Source organism: Simochromis diagramma, unplaced genomic scaffold, assembly GCF_900408965.1.
Source record: "Simochromis diagramma unplaced genomic scaffold, fSimDia1.1 OVJJ01000483.1, whole genome shotgun sequence".
Classification (NCBI taxonomy): Eukaryota; Metazoa; Chordata; class Actinopteri; order Cichliformes; family Cichlidae; genus Simochromis; species Simochromis diagramma.
Window position 1 is genome coordinate 4,668,206 of NW_024386835.1, and position 15,054 is coordinate 4,683,259.

The 15,054-nt window shown below is 40.5% G+C and overlaps 1 protein-coding gene across 1 annotated transcript; it reads left to right on the plus strand.

Moving 5' to 3' along the window:
• Positions 1-4,876: 4,876 nt before the first annotated feature.
• ccdc3b (coiled-coil domain containing 3b) lies at positions 4,877-14,447 on the plus strand. The gene is made up of 3 exons (XM_040029352.1): positions 4,877-5,681; positions 9,191-9,365; positions 12,976-14,447. The coding sequence occupies exons 1-3, from the start codon at positions 5,323-5,325 to the stop codon at positions 13,267-13,269; spliced, it is 828 nt and encodes a 275-aa protein (XP_039885286.1). The 5' UTR covers positions 4,877-5,322; the 3' UTR covers positions 13,270-14,447.
• The last annotated feature ends 607 nt before the right edge of the window (positions 14,448-15,054 follow it).

The window sequence follows — 15,054 nt, forward strand, 5'->3', positions numbered from 1 at the left end:
GCCTGTGGGTTCCTGTCTACCTTTAATGATAAATGATGTGTTCATTATCATTAAATTTTGTTTGTGTTCTGCACATTCACTTATATGTTACTATTTGATGTATTTAGAAATTCTAAAATATACCTAAAATATATTCAAAATAATGTCTTGAGGCTAAGAACATATTTGAATTTGAGGGGGGGATGTATATCTGATCTCCCAACCCTCAATGCCACAGAATTGACCGTTTGAATTTTGCAAGAGAGCACCAAACATGGGACATTGAAAGGTGGAAGAAAGTTTTAATCTCTGATGAGAAAAAATGTAACCTTGATGTTTTCCAACGTTTACTGGCATGTCCAGTAGATCCCAACTGAGATATTTATTACGCGCCACAGTGGAGGGGGCACCATAATGGTCTGGGGTGCTTTTTCCTTCAGTGGAACAATGGAGCTTCAGGAGGTGCTGGAGCGTCAAACAGCCGTTGGCCATGTCCAGATGTTGCAGAGAGCATCCCTCATGGCTGAGAGCCCTTGTCTGTGCGGTAACGACTGGGTTTTTCAACAGGACAACGCTACAATACACAATGCCCACAGGACAAGGGACTTTTTCTAGGAGAATAGCATCACTTTTTTGAATCCTGTGTCTTCGCCTGATCCAATTGATAACCTTTGGGGATGGATGGGAAGAGAAGTTTACAAAAATGGACAACAGTTCTGCCATTTTTCAAATGATCTTAAACTTTTGATAAGGACTGTATTAGCCGTTTTGCTGTTCCACAGGTTGTCCACCAGAGGGCACACCTATTTTGAAACACAAAATGATATAGAAATGTGTGTGGTCTTGTCATTGTTGCGCTCTCTCTCCCTCTCCTCTGTCTTTTGTCTGCCTGGGCGGAGCTCCCGCCTTTGGCCCACGCACCTGGCCTGATTACACACCTACCGATGATCTGCCTGATTTCCTGGCCACTATTTAAGATGACGATTCTGTGCTTCTCGTCGCCGGATCATTGCGTAACCTGTATTAGTGCAGCGCAGGCAAAACCTGTTTATTCTGTGCAAAGCGCTAACTTGTTTCTGACCATTTTCTCCTGTATATAGATTCCCCTGGAACTGTTCCTGTTTCCTGTCCTGGATTGTCTAAGAGCGGCTGAGTGGCGAAGTGCGTGTGGGACAAAAAGTATGAGTGTCTGACGAGGAGTGTGGAGAAACAGCGAAGGAGCATTCATATGTGGACTTCTCCCTTTCTTCCCCCACAGATTCCTGGAGCTCTGCACTTTGTATATATCACACGTTTTCTGTAAAAACAAAAAACAAACAAACAAACAAACAAACTACTGACTTGTCTTTTGAAAGGAAACCTTGGTCTGCACCTGAGTCCATTCGGTACTCAGGTGTATGTATCTCTACATCTACTCTATTTCTTGTAAGAGCAGCTCTCCTGATACTTCAAGCCCTTAACCAACCCTTTCTTCTTCTTCTTCTTCTTCTTTTTTTTTTACCTTAGAGAATAATATGTCTTGTGTTGCAGTTGAATCATCTTAACTGGGTCCCAGTTTTGTCAAAGGTAGCCACAGTAGTAAATCTCTCTCATTTATAGACAGATTTTCTAAATAGAAAGTGTCTGTATACCACACCTGAGGTCTTGTTCCATTAATTGGACTCCAGATTTACTCCTTCCTGAGCCAAACAGCCCAGCCATCTCACTGAGGGTGGTTGGTTGGTGCACAGCAGATGTTTGACTTTCAGTCTTGGGATTAATCATTTCTAGTGCCAGGCATCAGAATCAGTTCATTAAGTACATTAAAACCCCTGAAACTTCTTTTGTGGATCCTTTGTTCAATGTGGAAAGAAGCTCTCTTCTTTATTTCAAAACCTAAAACTTTGCAGTGTGTTAGTGTGTTATTTTTAAAACTGAGGTAAACTAAAGCTGCTGCTTAATATGTGCACGCTTTATTTGATTTTGCAAATCAGGCTGAGGGCTCCCTTCACATTCTTCAACTACACCTTTACAATTATTACACTTTGAAAACAAAAGAATAAAAGAATTTAAAGAATACATTAAAAGCACCAAATTACCATAACATTTAAGCCCATGATGAGTATATGTAAACTTCTGACCACAGTTGTAGATCTCAGTTTATGAGGGAATAAAACAACACTGAAAAATTACGTGAGCAGAGAAACACAACACAAAGGTGGCGTGAAAGATGATTATTGGTTTGAAGACTTGACTTTCAATAGTGCACACATATCTGTATCTGGTATAACATGCAAAATTAGTCAAATATGTCATGCCTCTATGCTGTATTTCATTAAAGACTACTGATAATATTCTGCTGTAATCATTTTTGTATATTTTTTTGTCGGTGTAATCAAACATCATCAATCAAACCCAAGCTTCCTTTTGTCCAATAACAACACGGTCATCTTGTGCTCTCTGCTCTCTCTTCGCTACATCCCAGATCCTTCATCCACCACAGTTTCCTTCCCAGGGCTCTGCTACAGGACAACAGTATTTCAGCCAGGCTCTACTCACAAACCTCTTGTGAATTGTAAAAATTTTTTGCTCTTTTTAATAGGATAATAAATGCAGGATTCAACTTCAAGTAATTACAGCTTACATAGTTTATGTCCTTCTGGGAAGCATCTCCATTATACCGCAGGCTGGAACTCTCCTCCTGTAAATGAGTTGTTATATTCATGAGCTCTCTCTAGCAGAGGTCTCTGTTAATAATAATAATGCTGTATGGGTTAGATTTATGCAAAGCAACACAACAAATACCCAAGTGTACAACATGACAGACAGCCCACTTAATCACATTCCACCTCTCTGCTGGCTTTCACGCTGGTTATCTGATACGTGTAGCAAATGCACTAAGTAACAAAGTCAGTGTTAATGGGCTTCGCGGTGTCTTCAGATTCCAGGCCTGGTATGTAGGAACACGGTAATGATACATGTCTCAGTGCCTTGCTTGACTAAGTTACACATTATGCCGGTTAAACAGAGGAGTGCTTCTCGACTTAGGAGTCCAGTTTCTGGGCATTGTCTTTGTTCTTTAGGTTTATTTTCGTGTGGATAGAATCTCAAGTCCATCTGGCCAAATGGGGACATGGCCTACTTTTACCTAAAATATTTCTCTTCACAGTGTCTGCAGCTACTGACATTTACACTTGTTTTGGGGTTTTTTTGTTTTGTTTTTTGAGGACTACAGAGAGGATTGTGGCGTGAAAGATCTGTAGATGACATACACTCTACATGCAGTTTAAAACGAAACAATGAAAAGGAAATGCATCAGTAATTAGTACAGAATGTCTCAGCATAAATTCCCTTATCTCCCTTAAACTCCCTTATCTGGAATGTGCTGGTTATTCAGCTCATTTTCTAACAATAACATTTTAGCACGTGAAGATGTTTCACTCGTTTCGTGCTAAGAGTTCCAAAATAGTCTGTATTGTCTACTATCAGAGAAGCAGTTGTTAAAATCAAAGTAAACATAAGCTACAAGTGTGGGCGTAAATCTGTGGCACTTTCCTCCTTACTTACATTTCCTGCGTTCACGTCTATCAGCTCTTCAGCCTCACTGAGCTCGGTGCTGCTGCAGCCTCCAGGGAAACACCTTGATGGTTCCTCCTCTCTTGTTTTTTGCAAAAAGTCAGACGCTGTTGATTTTCTCAACAGTGCTGCCACACAAACAGGTGAGGCAGATACATTAATTTAACACCGAATTTCCTCTAGATGTAAATATTCTGTCCTATCATAAAAACATTTCACCTCCGTCACAGATGTAGTTGACCGTGAGCATCACAATCAGCAGCTTTACCGCCATGTCTTCTTGCAGACTGTCATACGCTGGAATACTGTGCCCCCTTTCAGGTGCTGCTACTTTGTGTTTGTTACCTGAGAAATAGCCACGCCCACCACCATCCCCAGCAGTAATCCCACAGGGACAACAAGAATTTGATGGATTTGCACAGAGCGACAGGGAAGTAAAAACTGTGCGAAGGAGCACATCAGAGCTATACTCGGAAAGGTTTAAGAGTTATAAAATATTCTTAAACACGTCATAAAAGTTATCCAAAGGAGAAAAAAGTAGTAGCTTTGTTTGAGGAGCGACTCAGTCTAACTGACTCTGTACGAAGCTATTGTGGTAGAAGGTCATTAAGTCATGGACCTTTAAAACCTAATGTTCAAATCTGCAATTCTCCAATAGTGTGTGAAAGGTTATAAAAGAAAAACAAATTTACTCTGACTGAATCAGTTTCTATTTATGTTAAAGCAGTTGTTTTTTCCTTATTATACAGGATTTGTGCAGAACTCATTTGGAAGCTGCTGTCGTATGAAATGAAAATAGGAAATACTCCCAAAACTGGGAATTCTCATTATACAACTTTAACAGTTGTAAATGAATTACACTTCGCACAGCAATGTGTCAGATTGAGAGAGATCTTTCAGAGCAATTATGACTCCATCTAAAGATTTCTGTGACCACACTGGGTTCATTTGTGTGAAATCATCGACATTTATAAAACTATCCACATAATTCATGTAAATAAGAGGAACTCAGAGCTGAGCCGCTACTCCTCCACATCGCATGGAGCCAGCTGGGGTGGAACGTTCGTCTTACTTGAATGCCTCCTAGGCGAGGTGTTCCCTCCATGTCCTAGCGGGAGGGAGGCCTCCCAGGACTCTCGGCCTCAGTGTTTCCCCACGATTAATGGATAGATGGATGCTGGATATTTGCCACTTGACATGCAACTGGTATAGGTTATCAACTCTTTTCCAGTTCTACCTCTGCTATCTTGCGGATAGTCACTAGAGGGCGCCACTGTTCTTTCTTTAGTGAGTTTCAATTAAAACCCGTAATCTTCTATTGTTTGCTGGGATTTCACGATGGGTTTGCTGCTTTAAATACCCGAGTTTACCAGCACTGAAGGTCGTGCCTTTATTGTGTTTTCACAGGAAAATGTAGGTTTGAAACTGAAAGAGCACCTTTTTTGTCTTTGCTCCTCCTGCTGCCATTCTAAAGGTGAGAGGCAGCGTTTTTACAGGGGGATGCTGAGGTGAATGGGCTGGTCCACTTGCAAAGAATTGTGGCTGGAGGCAGTAGTAGGACCACGGTGAAGGATACACGGGATTAATTCGTTGCTCAAAACATTTTTTTTCCTAAGTAACTTACTCTGAAACTAAATATTAATTGTGCATTGGTGGAAGTATGCGCCTGTAGCGAAATCCCTGCAGCTTTTTTTTCTTCTTCTTTTCCCTCAGTGATTTCATCCATCACCAGCACTGCGCGCCTTGGTGCGCCTCCCTGACTCACGGTTGTCTCCTCGTTGTCACAACATGTGGATTATTTTGGCGTTTATTTTTGCAGCCGTCCGTCCCGAGGGGAGCTGGGGGTGTCAGCTACCCCATGACTGGAGACCTCAGACGGAAGCGTGCCGTGCCGAGCTGGCGGAGATCATCGTGTTTGCCAAGGTGCTGGCGCTGCACAAGGAGTCGTACAGCGTGTATAACTATCTGCCGTGGCAGCACGACACTGACCTGCTCTTCTCCGCCGAGATTGAGCTCCTGTGCGATCAGGCGTGGGGCAGCATGCTGGAGGTTCCTGCGGGTTCCAGGTTTAATGTCACCGGCCTCGGTTACTTCCCCTGCTTCTCCTACAGCGTCACCAAAGACAACAACTACTACTTCTTCCTAAGGTGAACTCACAGATGAATAAAGTTGGTATGGCATTAATCACGCGTGATAACAGACAGCTGTAGTCTGATTTGATGCCAGTCTCAGTTAAGCTTCACTCCTAAGACTTTAACACCATGCTCACCTAAGTTGCAAGCGCCTGGTTTAATTTGGTAAGAAGACTGTAAACGGTACACTAGGAATCGGGCCCTCCTGTACAAGATGCTTAGCTCAAATGTTGCATTTAATTTCACACATCCTATATATTCAATGTGGAAATATAGACAAAGGGAGACAGCGTTTAAGGATTTTATATGTTTACACTCAAATATGCAGTGTGTGCTTTGTCCCTGACAGATGATCTCCTACAGGTCAAAAAGACGCTTAAATGTGCATTTGACTGCATTACATCAGAATCAGAAGATGATCACCTGACTAAGTTGGCTACCTGTCCATCTTTTTCTTAGGTCCTCTTTGACACAAGAGACAGTTAAATATTTAAAGAATAGAAGAACAAAAGGTTTAGTCAATAGCTATGTCATTGCTTTATATGATGAAAAATAATGATCACTAGCAGGTTTAAGTTTTCTTCATCCTCATTAAGTGCAGATGTGATTTATTCTCTATGAATAATGCAAAATCCACAGATGTCACGTAGCACTCTTTCCAATGAAAACCAGCACCTCATCAGGCCTGTGCTGAGATCTGTCATGGAAACAAAGTATTGTTGACAGATTTAGTGAATTTGCACTCGAAGTTCACTCAAAGGCAGATAACTGGCACCTGTCCCCCATACAGCATATTCTCTTTCAGTCATTATCTGTCTGTGACACCATCCCAAATTCGGTTAATGTGCCGAATAACCAACCAATTTCCAGATTAAAAAAAAAAAAAGACAAGAAAAGAAAAGTATGCAACAAGTTAATTCCTAAATGTCTGTGTTGGACAGAAACAACACTGTTGCTCAGGAAACGTCTGCTGCTTTCCAGCTAGTGTAATTACAGAGCCAGACATTTCCAAGAGCTTGAAGGTAAACTACAAAGAATTTTTGAAGAGTTATGAGCACACCAGCGGTCAATACGACCACCTTTTGTCCTCCATATATGCACCAGTGTGTCACCTGACAAAAGGAGCGTGTGCTGACACGCCTTACAGATGAAGAGACAGGATATTCAGAGAGGGGCACTAAAAATGCATTCCTCAAGTTTAAAGTTTGTCTGTCCCACATGAGGGTATGTGGCAGAGCCAACAACAATAATGTTTTATAGCACATGTCACACCTCATATATGCAGAATTATGTGCACATGTGTGATAGTGTTTTGCTGTGAGTGGTGATAGCAAAAAGACTTTCATATGATTTTTTTTACCAGCCTGAGTTAATCACACCTTCAGGGACAGCTTTACCGTCCCCCTGTTGCGATGGTGAAAACCATCCGGATGTTATCCCTGTAATCGGGGCAGGTGACCGCTATCGGAAACTTCCTAGAGCAAGTCGCAACAGAGTTGTGTTTAAGTGGAGACCTGAAGATAATTAAAAAGCCATGATTACTTCAGTAAAGCAATACAGTGGTCTTTGTCAATGTTTACCAAAGATATAATGGAGGAAAACCCCCAAATATGTTTACCCACATTTTCCTTTAACTTCAGGGCATCTAGGATTGAAAGACTGCCAGTGTACTGCTTTTAACAGATGGTTTTTAAAAAAAAAAAATAGCTCAAGAACCCAAGTAATTACTGGGATGGGAACAGTTATTACACTGTCATAACAACATATCAAATGACAGTGTGTGGCAAGACTCGTAACTTCATGTAAAAAATAATTGCAGAGATCAGAACAAAGCCTGAAAATTTCACCTTACAGTTTAACAGGGGGTGATGCAATCTGGGGGTTAATTGGCTGGCCAGGAGCAGCATTTCCTAAAGTCAAAGGAAGTGTGTGACTAAGCAAGACATACAGCATTAATAGAAAGATCCAAAAATCCCCTGTGAGCGTGCACTTGGCGAAAGTGGGGGAGAAGAACACCCTTTACTTCTTCTGGAAAGCACAGGCTTGGTGAGTGAGAGGATGCTTATTCGAAGCCATATGCTGTTATGCTGTTAGTAGCTTCATATTTACATATTTAAACAATCCAACTAAGTTTCCTGGTGATTGCAAACGTAGCAAATCGATTTATTTTCCAACGATTCTTTTAGCACCCTAAAAAGAAGAAGAAATAGATTTTAGTCTCAGTTTCGTGTGGTGTTTGACACCACAGCAACCAAATATTTAGAGAGTATTAAATCAAATGGTTTAGATGGGAGATGACATATGGCTTAAACAAATTGTGTTTGCATGTTCTGCTATGTGCGAGGTCGAGGCACCTCCTGTTTCCTGAACCTGAAACAGATCAGTTTAGTTTTAGTGGAGTACAACATCAAGTCCCAGACACTATAGTATCAAGTCCAAACTGAAAACTTCTCATCACAGTCTCCAGTGGATGTTCATTTCCTGTTGTAAAAGCCCCAAAAGCATAGTCTCTGACTAAAATAGTCTTTCCAATCAATCATGAGTATAAGCTCCCTGGACAGAGCTGAGCATGGAGAAAAATGCAACTGAAGACCTCCCTCGGGACCTTTAAATGAGACAGATTGAGTGTTCTGCTTTAGCCATATGTTCGATGCAAAAACCTTAGCTTATAGTTCATTTTTTTCAGGATTTGTAACTTTTACGTTAAAAATGAGGTAACCTAACACCGAGCCTTGAAGGAGGAGAAAGCTATACTTACTTTTACTCAAAGTAAGGTTTTTGAAGTACGCATGCTGCTTTTGCACTCTCGATCATGTACTAAACCGATACTGTGTGAAAAAAGAAAAAAGAAAAAGGATTTTCATTTCTTCAGACCTCACAGTGACTGTGATTACATCTCACCTTTGACATCTTCAGTTGAAGCAAAACATCAGCTTTCTTCTCGCTCTTTCAACATACACACAGATACCCACATATACAACACACACCCACACAGCTTCCTATAGGGACAGCCAAACTTTTGATGTCCCTTGAGGGATATGAGATGGAATCCAGATGTATGGAAACCCACTGCTTCAAGACTTCCTGAAGATATGAAACATGCTTTGTAAAAGCCTTTGGCTTGTAATTCGCTGGTTTGAGTCATCCGCATAATGCTTGAATTTGCATATAAATAGAACAAGACCTGTTAACAATTCTCTCGAGATGTGTTTCTTTTTTCCCCCCAGATAAAGAAATTGTATATATGAAAATCATACAAATACTAAATGCCTAAATTCTCAGACAACAAACAAACATTGAGTGAGTGGACTTGTGCAAAATGCTTATAGCGATTTTTGCACAAGTCCATTTATTTGCTTTGAGTGGACTTCTGGTGATAATTAAATGTTACACAATCTATTCTTCTGTCTGCGTGCATCTGTTTGTTTCCACACACTTGAGTTTTGTTTTTTTTTACTGAAAGCCCACATTTCACTCTTGCTCGTCGCTGTATCAACAGACTCTTTCCCCTTTCTGTCATGCAGGATGGATGAGAATTACAACATCGTCCCCCACGGAGTGAACTTTCAGGACCCCATCTTTACCGACACCGCAGAGAATCACCGCATGTTTGCTAGCCTCTTCCAGTTTTCCAACTGCACGCCTGGAACTCAAGTCCACACCTTTACCCCGGAGTGGGAGGCTCAGGAGGACAGCCGGGTATGCAGATACTCAGACCCACCAAGAGAGACTTGATGTTTGACTCTCTTGAAGTCATCTGTTTAAATCCAGTTAGTGAGAAGGGGAGTGTTTTTCTTATTTAGCTGCTGCAAGTTCTGGTGGCTTCCCACGTAGTACTTCAGGCAAAAAAGTATACTATAGGACATGATAGCCACAAGCATTGTGGTAAATGTGAAAAGTATTCAGTTTGACATCCTGTTCAAAGGACCTTAATGTGTTCTTACAGCATGGGAAACCAGAAACACGTTTCTTTAGGTTTGGCTAGATCAGCGGTGCTCAAACTTTTTTCTGGCACGCTTCGTTTCAGGGGCTGACAAAGGTTGATTCCTCACACCCCACAATTTACAGCCTGCATCCAGCAGTTGAACTTTACTTAAATGAAGGTTAGCGTAATAGCATCAGCAAACGTGCCATCCCTGCAGTGGCTCGAGAACCACTGGGCTACATAAAAATTGTTTAAAGGACAAAAACATACAAAGAATCCTGAATAAAGTCGCTACATAAAGTAGAACAAACATAATTAAAATATTTTCAAAGTAAGTGGCCATTTTCTACAAAATAAAGCTCATGATTGCAGATCGGTGGTGTAGCAGTGCCACACTCTTACTCTTGTAATGCTTCTAATGATGCACATGAGATTATAACATGACCTTAATGAACCAGCTCAGTCTCCGCTTCACGCCCCTGCTGTCACTGCTGAAATGATTAAAGCATGTTTGTGTCTACACGTGCTGCTCCTAAACCTCGACTGAGTCAGTTTTGAAGGGGTTTCCAGCCGCTCACCGCTCTTTTATCTCCTTTAATGAATTTAAACCTTTTGGCATAAGCCCCCCCCCGGTTCAGATCAGTTCACTCCTGTCTGGTTTTCATTTGCTGACTACTCATAAAAGAAAGAATCTGCCATGGGTTAAAAAAAAAGAAAAGAAAAGAAAACATAGTTTTGTATTTCCATTAATGGAAAACTTTTTTTTTTCTTTTGATCCGGCTTGTGATTATAATTACAGAGTGACGTCTTGATATCGGTGCAGCTTTGTTATATCACTCTGGTGATTAAATTTCCTTCTAGCAAAATAAAAACAGACTTTGCTTTTAGTGCTACTCAGCGACCGCTGTTTGGACAGTTGACCTGAAGTCAAATCAGACTGGATAATATGTCCTGCATCTTATAGTCCAGTGTAAACCGGAGTAAATCAGATGGGGTGACGTCATGTTGTGATTTAACACTAAACGTTATTAGTAACATAAACATTATTTTAAGAAGCAGGGATTTTCCCACAGTTTTGTTTCTCACACTGATGGTGAAATATTAGTGTTAACGGGCCAAAAACAGTCTTGACCCAGTGATAGGACACAGAGCCAACACTAATCACACAATGTAGGAAGACCGCAGCTTCAGGTTGCATACGGTCCAACTGTGCAAAAGTCTCAAGCTGCCTCTCATTTCTTTAGATTTTCTTAGGAATATGTGACATAGGGAAGTGATTTATTGAGACATCTGAAAAAAAAATACAATATACACACCAAAAACTTTAACACGCTTGAAAGTCAATATTTATTATGAGCACCTTTATTCTTCAACACACCCTGAACTCTCTCATCAAGCTTTCTTGTCATTTCTTTAAGTAGTCTTCAGGAATAGATCTCCAGGTTTAATGAAGGACATTCAAAGCTCTGTGCCAAGATCATCCTACACTGCTTCAGTAATTAGGTTAAAACAGATTTAGATCAGACACATTAGAAGTCCTGGATATTGTCTGTGCTGGTTGGATGCATTTTAGAGAAACTTTAGAAAAAAATACAGAAAGAAAGAAGAAAAGTGTGGTTCACAGAAGAGGCAGGCAGGATCTTTTTAACAGTGTAGCATGTTGAGCTTGAGCCATTCTGGGGTTTAAACATCAGAATATATTTAATGCACTATGACATGCCCAAGCTACAGTATGTTTGGCCGGTTTGTGCTGTTAGGCGTGAAGGTAAAATTATACGATGCTTTTTTTGAAGTAATGTACGTACGCAAAGACAAAAACAGTTGATTTTAGCACACTCGTATGTGTCTGCCAGGCAACCTGATGACATGACAATCACTGAAATTGAGCCCTTTGGGGGCCTAAGATGTACCTGTGTGCCAAGTTTGGTTGCTCAGCTCTTTATTGTGTAGGAGGAGTCGGTGTACAAATAAAAACAACACACACAAATTTTGTCCCTTACATTAAATCTAAATAGACATTAAAAACAAACATATAATTAACAATTGTAATTAAATCATCTTAATTTTATTGGTTTTTCACTTGATGGCAATCAAATAGAAAGTTTTGCAGAAGTTGAAAGTTTTTTTCCCGTCGTTCTTATAAATCCTAACAACTGTAGTTTGACACCATGTGTCATACAGGAGAGATGTTTATCTAACCGAAAAACCATATCTCCCAAATCCTGATTATACAAATTTGAATTTCATGTCTCTCCAAGCTCATTTCCCAAAAGACTTTAACAGTTTAATGCAAAGTATGTTGAAGATGAATTACACTTATGAATTTTTCACACTAGCTGCTATCATCTAATCCATCCATGGCGCCGTTCTAGGTTCAGCAGGTTTGCTTTTGGTCCACCTCTAACTGAACGTGTGCACAAAAACATAGATGTGCCACTTTACACTTTATGCTTCATAAAACATTTCTTTTAGCTACTAAACTTCATTCTTTGCATTGTAAAGTTTAATATTTCCACAGAATTCGCTCTGGGACATATGGAAGAGCACATGGGCAAAACCCACAGCTAATATAACGAGAAGTAATGTACTAAGCAGTGATGTGGGCAGGCAGCCGGCAGCACATTTTTAACATTTCCTGAAAAACCATGAGTGGTTGTTATCTGATGAAGGAGAATTTACATCAGTGTTTCATGCTGGCCCGTGTGGAAGCATTAGGATCTGCTACGGAAATCCACACTCAAGCAGACAGGCATGCATTCTGAAGCATCTGGAGCTCGTTTTTTCACCCAGGAATGGTCCAGGCCTTTGGATGTCTGTCACAGGTTCCATCTCACAGCGGTGTCTCACTGAAATGGGAAAAGTATGTTGTGTAACAATTTTTCCCTAGTTGCTATAGAGCTGCACCGTTGCCCACAGTATTACATAAAGAGTGGGACTTGTGCTACACGATAATGCTTAAAACAGTTCACTGCCACAGTTCACTGCCACAGTTACACAGCGAGAAATTCTCTGCTGTTTATACAAAAGCTAAAACACTGGAAGACCTATGAGCTGTTGGCACTAAAAACATGCCGAGAATGATTCTCTCATTAGATTCTGGCATCAAGAGCAACAGATCTAGTAGGTGTTACATCTTAAATGTATCACGGAGAGATTTGACTTGACTCTAGCATTTAGCGTGATTCATTGTGGGATAAAGCGCCAACTATGATTTCACTCAAGTTGCAGCGCAGGATGAAAATTTGTGGGAAAGCCTGCAGAATAAGGCTAACACTGGAATAATGAGAGGTTAACTGTAACCTTTCACGTTTACCTAGTGTAAGACATCTCGTGCTTTTTCAGGTAATACAAACATATTTGGCTCTGTTTTCCTTCTCCTCGCAGTTGCTGTGCTCCACCGTGCAGAAGGCTCTGTTTGAGGAGGAAGAGAGGGTGAGGACCCTCTCCCAGAAAGTGCGTTCCTTGGAGAAAGCCAACGGCCACCTGAGGGAAAAGGTGAAGACCATGAAACGTCTGCTACGCCAGGCTCAACGAGAAACAACAAAGGAGCAGCAAACCCTCAGCTTCAAACAGATTTACGAATCGAAGAAGCCGCAAAGTCACCCCGATCAGGACACGACCCAGGACCAAAAGAACCAGCCGATTAAAAAGGCCCTCTCCAAAAAGCTAAAAAATTAGAGCTTCTTCCTGTTAACTAATGGAGAAGTGCTCTCTGTGAAGCATTAGTGGCAGATCAAACTGAAACAATAGCAAGTGAAATGTTGGGCGAGGTGACAGAAAGATCTAAGAACTCTGAATAAGCACGAAAGCCACTGTATTCTTCATGTCTTCCACAAGATTCGCCTTATTTCCAAAGAAGCATTCATTTTAACCCGCAGAATGATTCCTCTGCTTTGCTCATGCAACAATGTTTAGTGCCTCACTCTTTAGTTTGTGGTTCAGTTGATCTGTGCCAGTGACATCATTGTTTCTCTGCACGACTGTACTGTCACCTAATCTACCCACAACTTATACCAGTGTGTACCGTTTCAGTTTATTTCAAGTGGCCACACAAACAACTACTAGAAAGCTCATAGTTCAAAGCTTTTGAATGCCCAAACAACAGGGAGATAATGTTCAAACATTGGAAATGAAATATCTAAATCTGATATTTCTTGTTTCTGTGCTGGACACAAGCATTGTATACATTTTAGAATTTGTTTTTTTTTTTCTTGGTTTTGCTGTCAAAATTCTTCAAATCAAACGTTGACTTTTGAGAGGGTATGTGACAGTGTGGCATGTATTGTTTTAAATGATCCTATGTTTCCTGCGAGTGCTGAGGTACAAATAACCTTTTATTAACTCAGAAGTTTGTAAGTGCATGGCATTAGGTTGACTTCAGATGCTCACAATTACTGGCTGTGCAAGCTGGTGAGCTAAAATAAGCATGTGTGGGGTAAGTGGTTACAGGCCTGCATATTGATCTAGTTCTCTTTACGAGGAGCAACAAATATACCAAAGAATAAGGTGTGAAAAATATTTTTAAATTCAGTATTTGTTTGTGGGGGGGGGGGGTTTCTCCCAAGAGTGCATTTTTCCAAGTTCACATTAATCTGTGATTTGTACTGAATCAAAGTGTCATTTTCGTATATAACAGGGTGCTGAGCATCCATTAATTCCAGCCAGTGAGCCTGGCATGGTACGGGATTGGCTTTTTCTGTGTCAGAAAAAAAAGGTTGCTTTTGTTATACATTTTGTATTTGCTTTTGATATGATCTTGCTCTCTCTACAATGTAAACACCTGGCTTGCCTCGCCGATACAATAGCTTTTGTAATAGTGACTGTAGCTTTTTGGAATAAATTAATTTTTACAGAAAGTTGCAGTTGTCAGAGGTTTTTATTTCATTTGTCAATCGGATCTTTATGCTTCATCATTTTCCTCTTTTCAACACATTGCCAAAAACTGAGTGGGGCTCTGTGGAGGCCAATCCATGACTGATAGAGTTTCCCTCTGTTTTTTTTTTTGTTTTTTTTTTTTGCTTTTACTTCATTAGCAGTGTATTTGTGATCATTGTCATGCCGAAAAAATCAAGCTGTTGCAAATCAGATGCCTTACAGATGCTATTGCATGATGGATGAAAATGTGATGGTACTTTTCTGCATTTATAATTCCACCAGTTCTGAATAAAAAAAACATAACATGGTCAGGTACAAAGACTGAGCTGATAATGAGTGAAAAAGAAGCCAATGTCCAAAGAAAAACACCTACAGGAAACCTGAATTAAATTAAAATTGACAAGAAAGGCTGGCTCCTTGGAAGGAAAATATAAAGAAATGAGGCTTGACTCACAGCTTTTGCACAGTACTGTAACTTTGCAAAAAGTCAGCGTTGCAGTGTTGGTCTCTGGATCTGTTTCCAGATCTGTCCAATCAGCAGCAGAAGAAAAAGGTTTCATGTAACAGTTTAAGGCAGTCATACTTCTT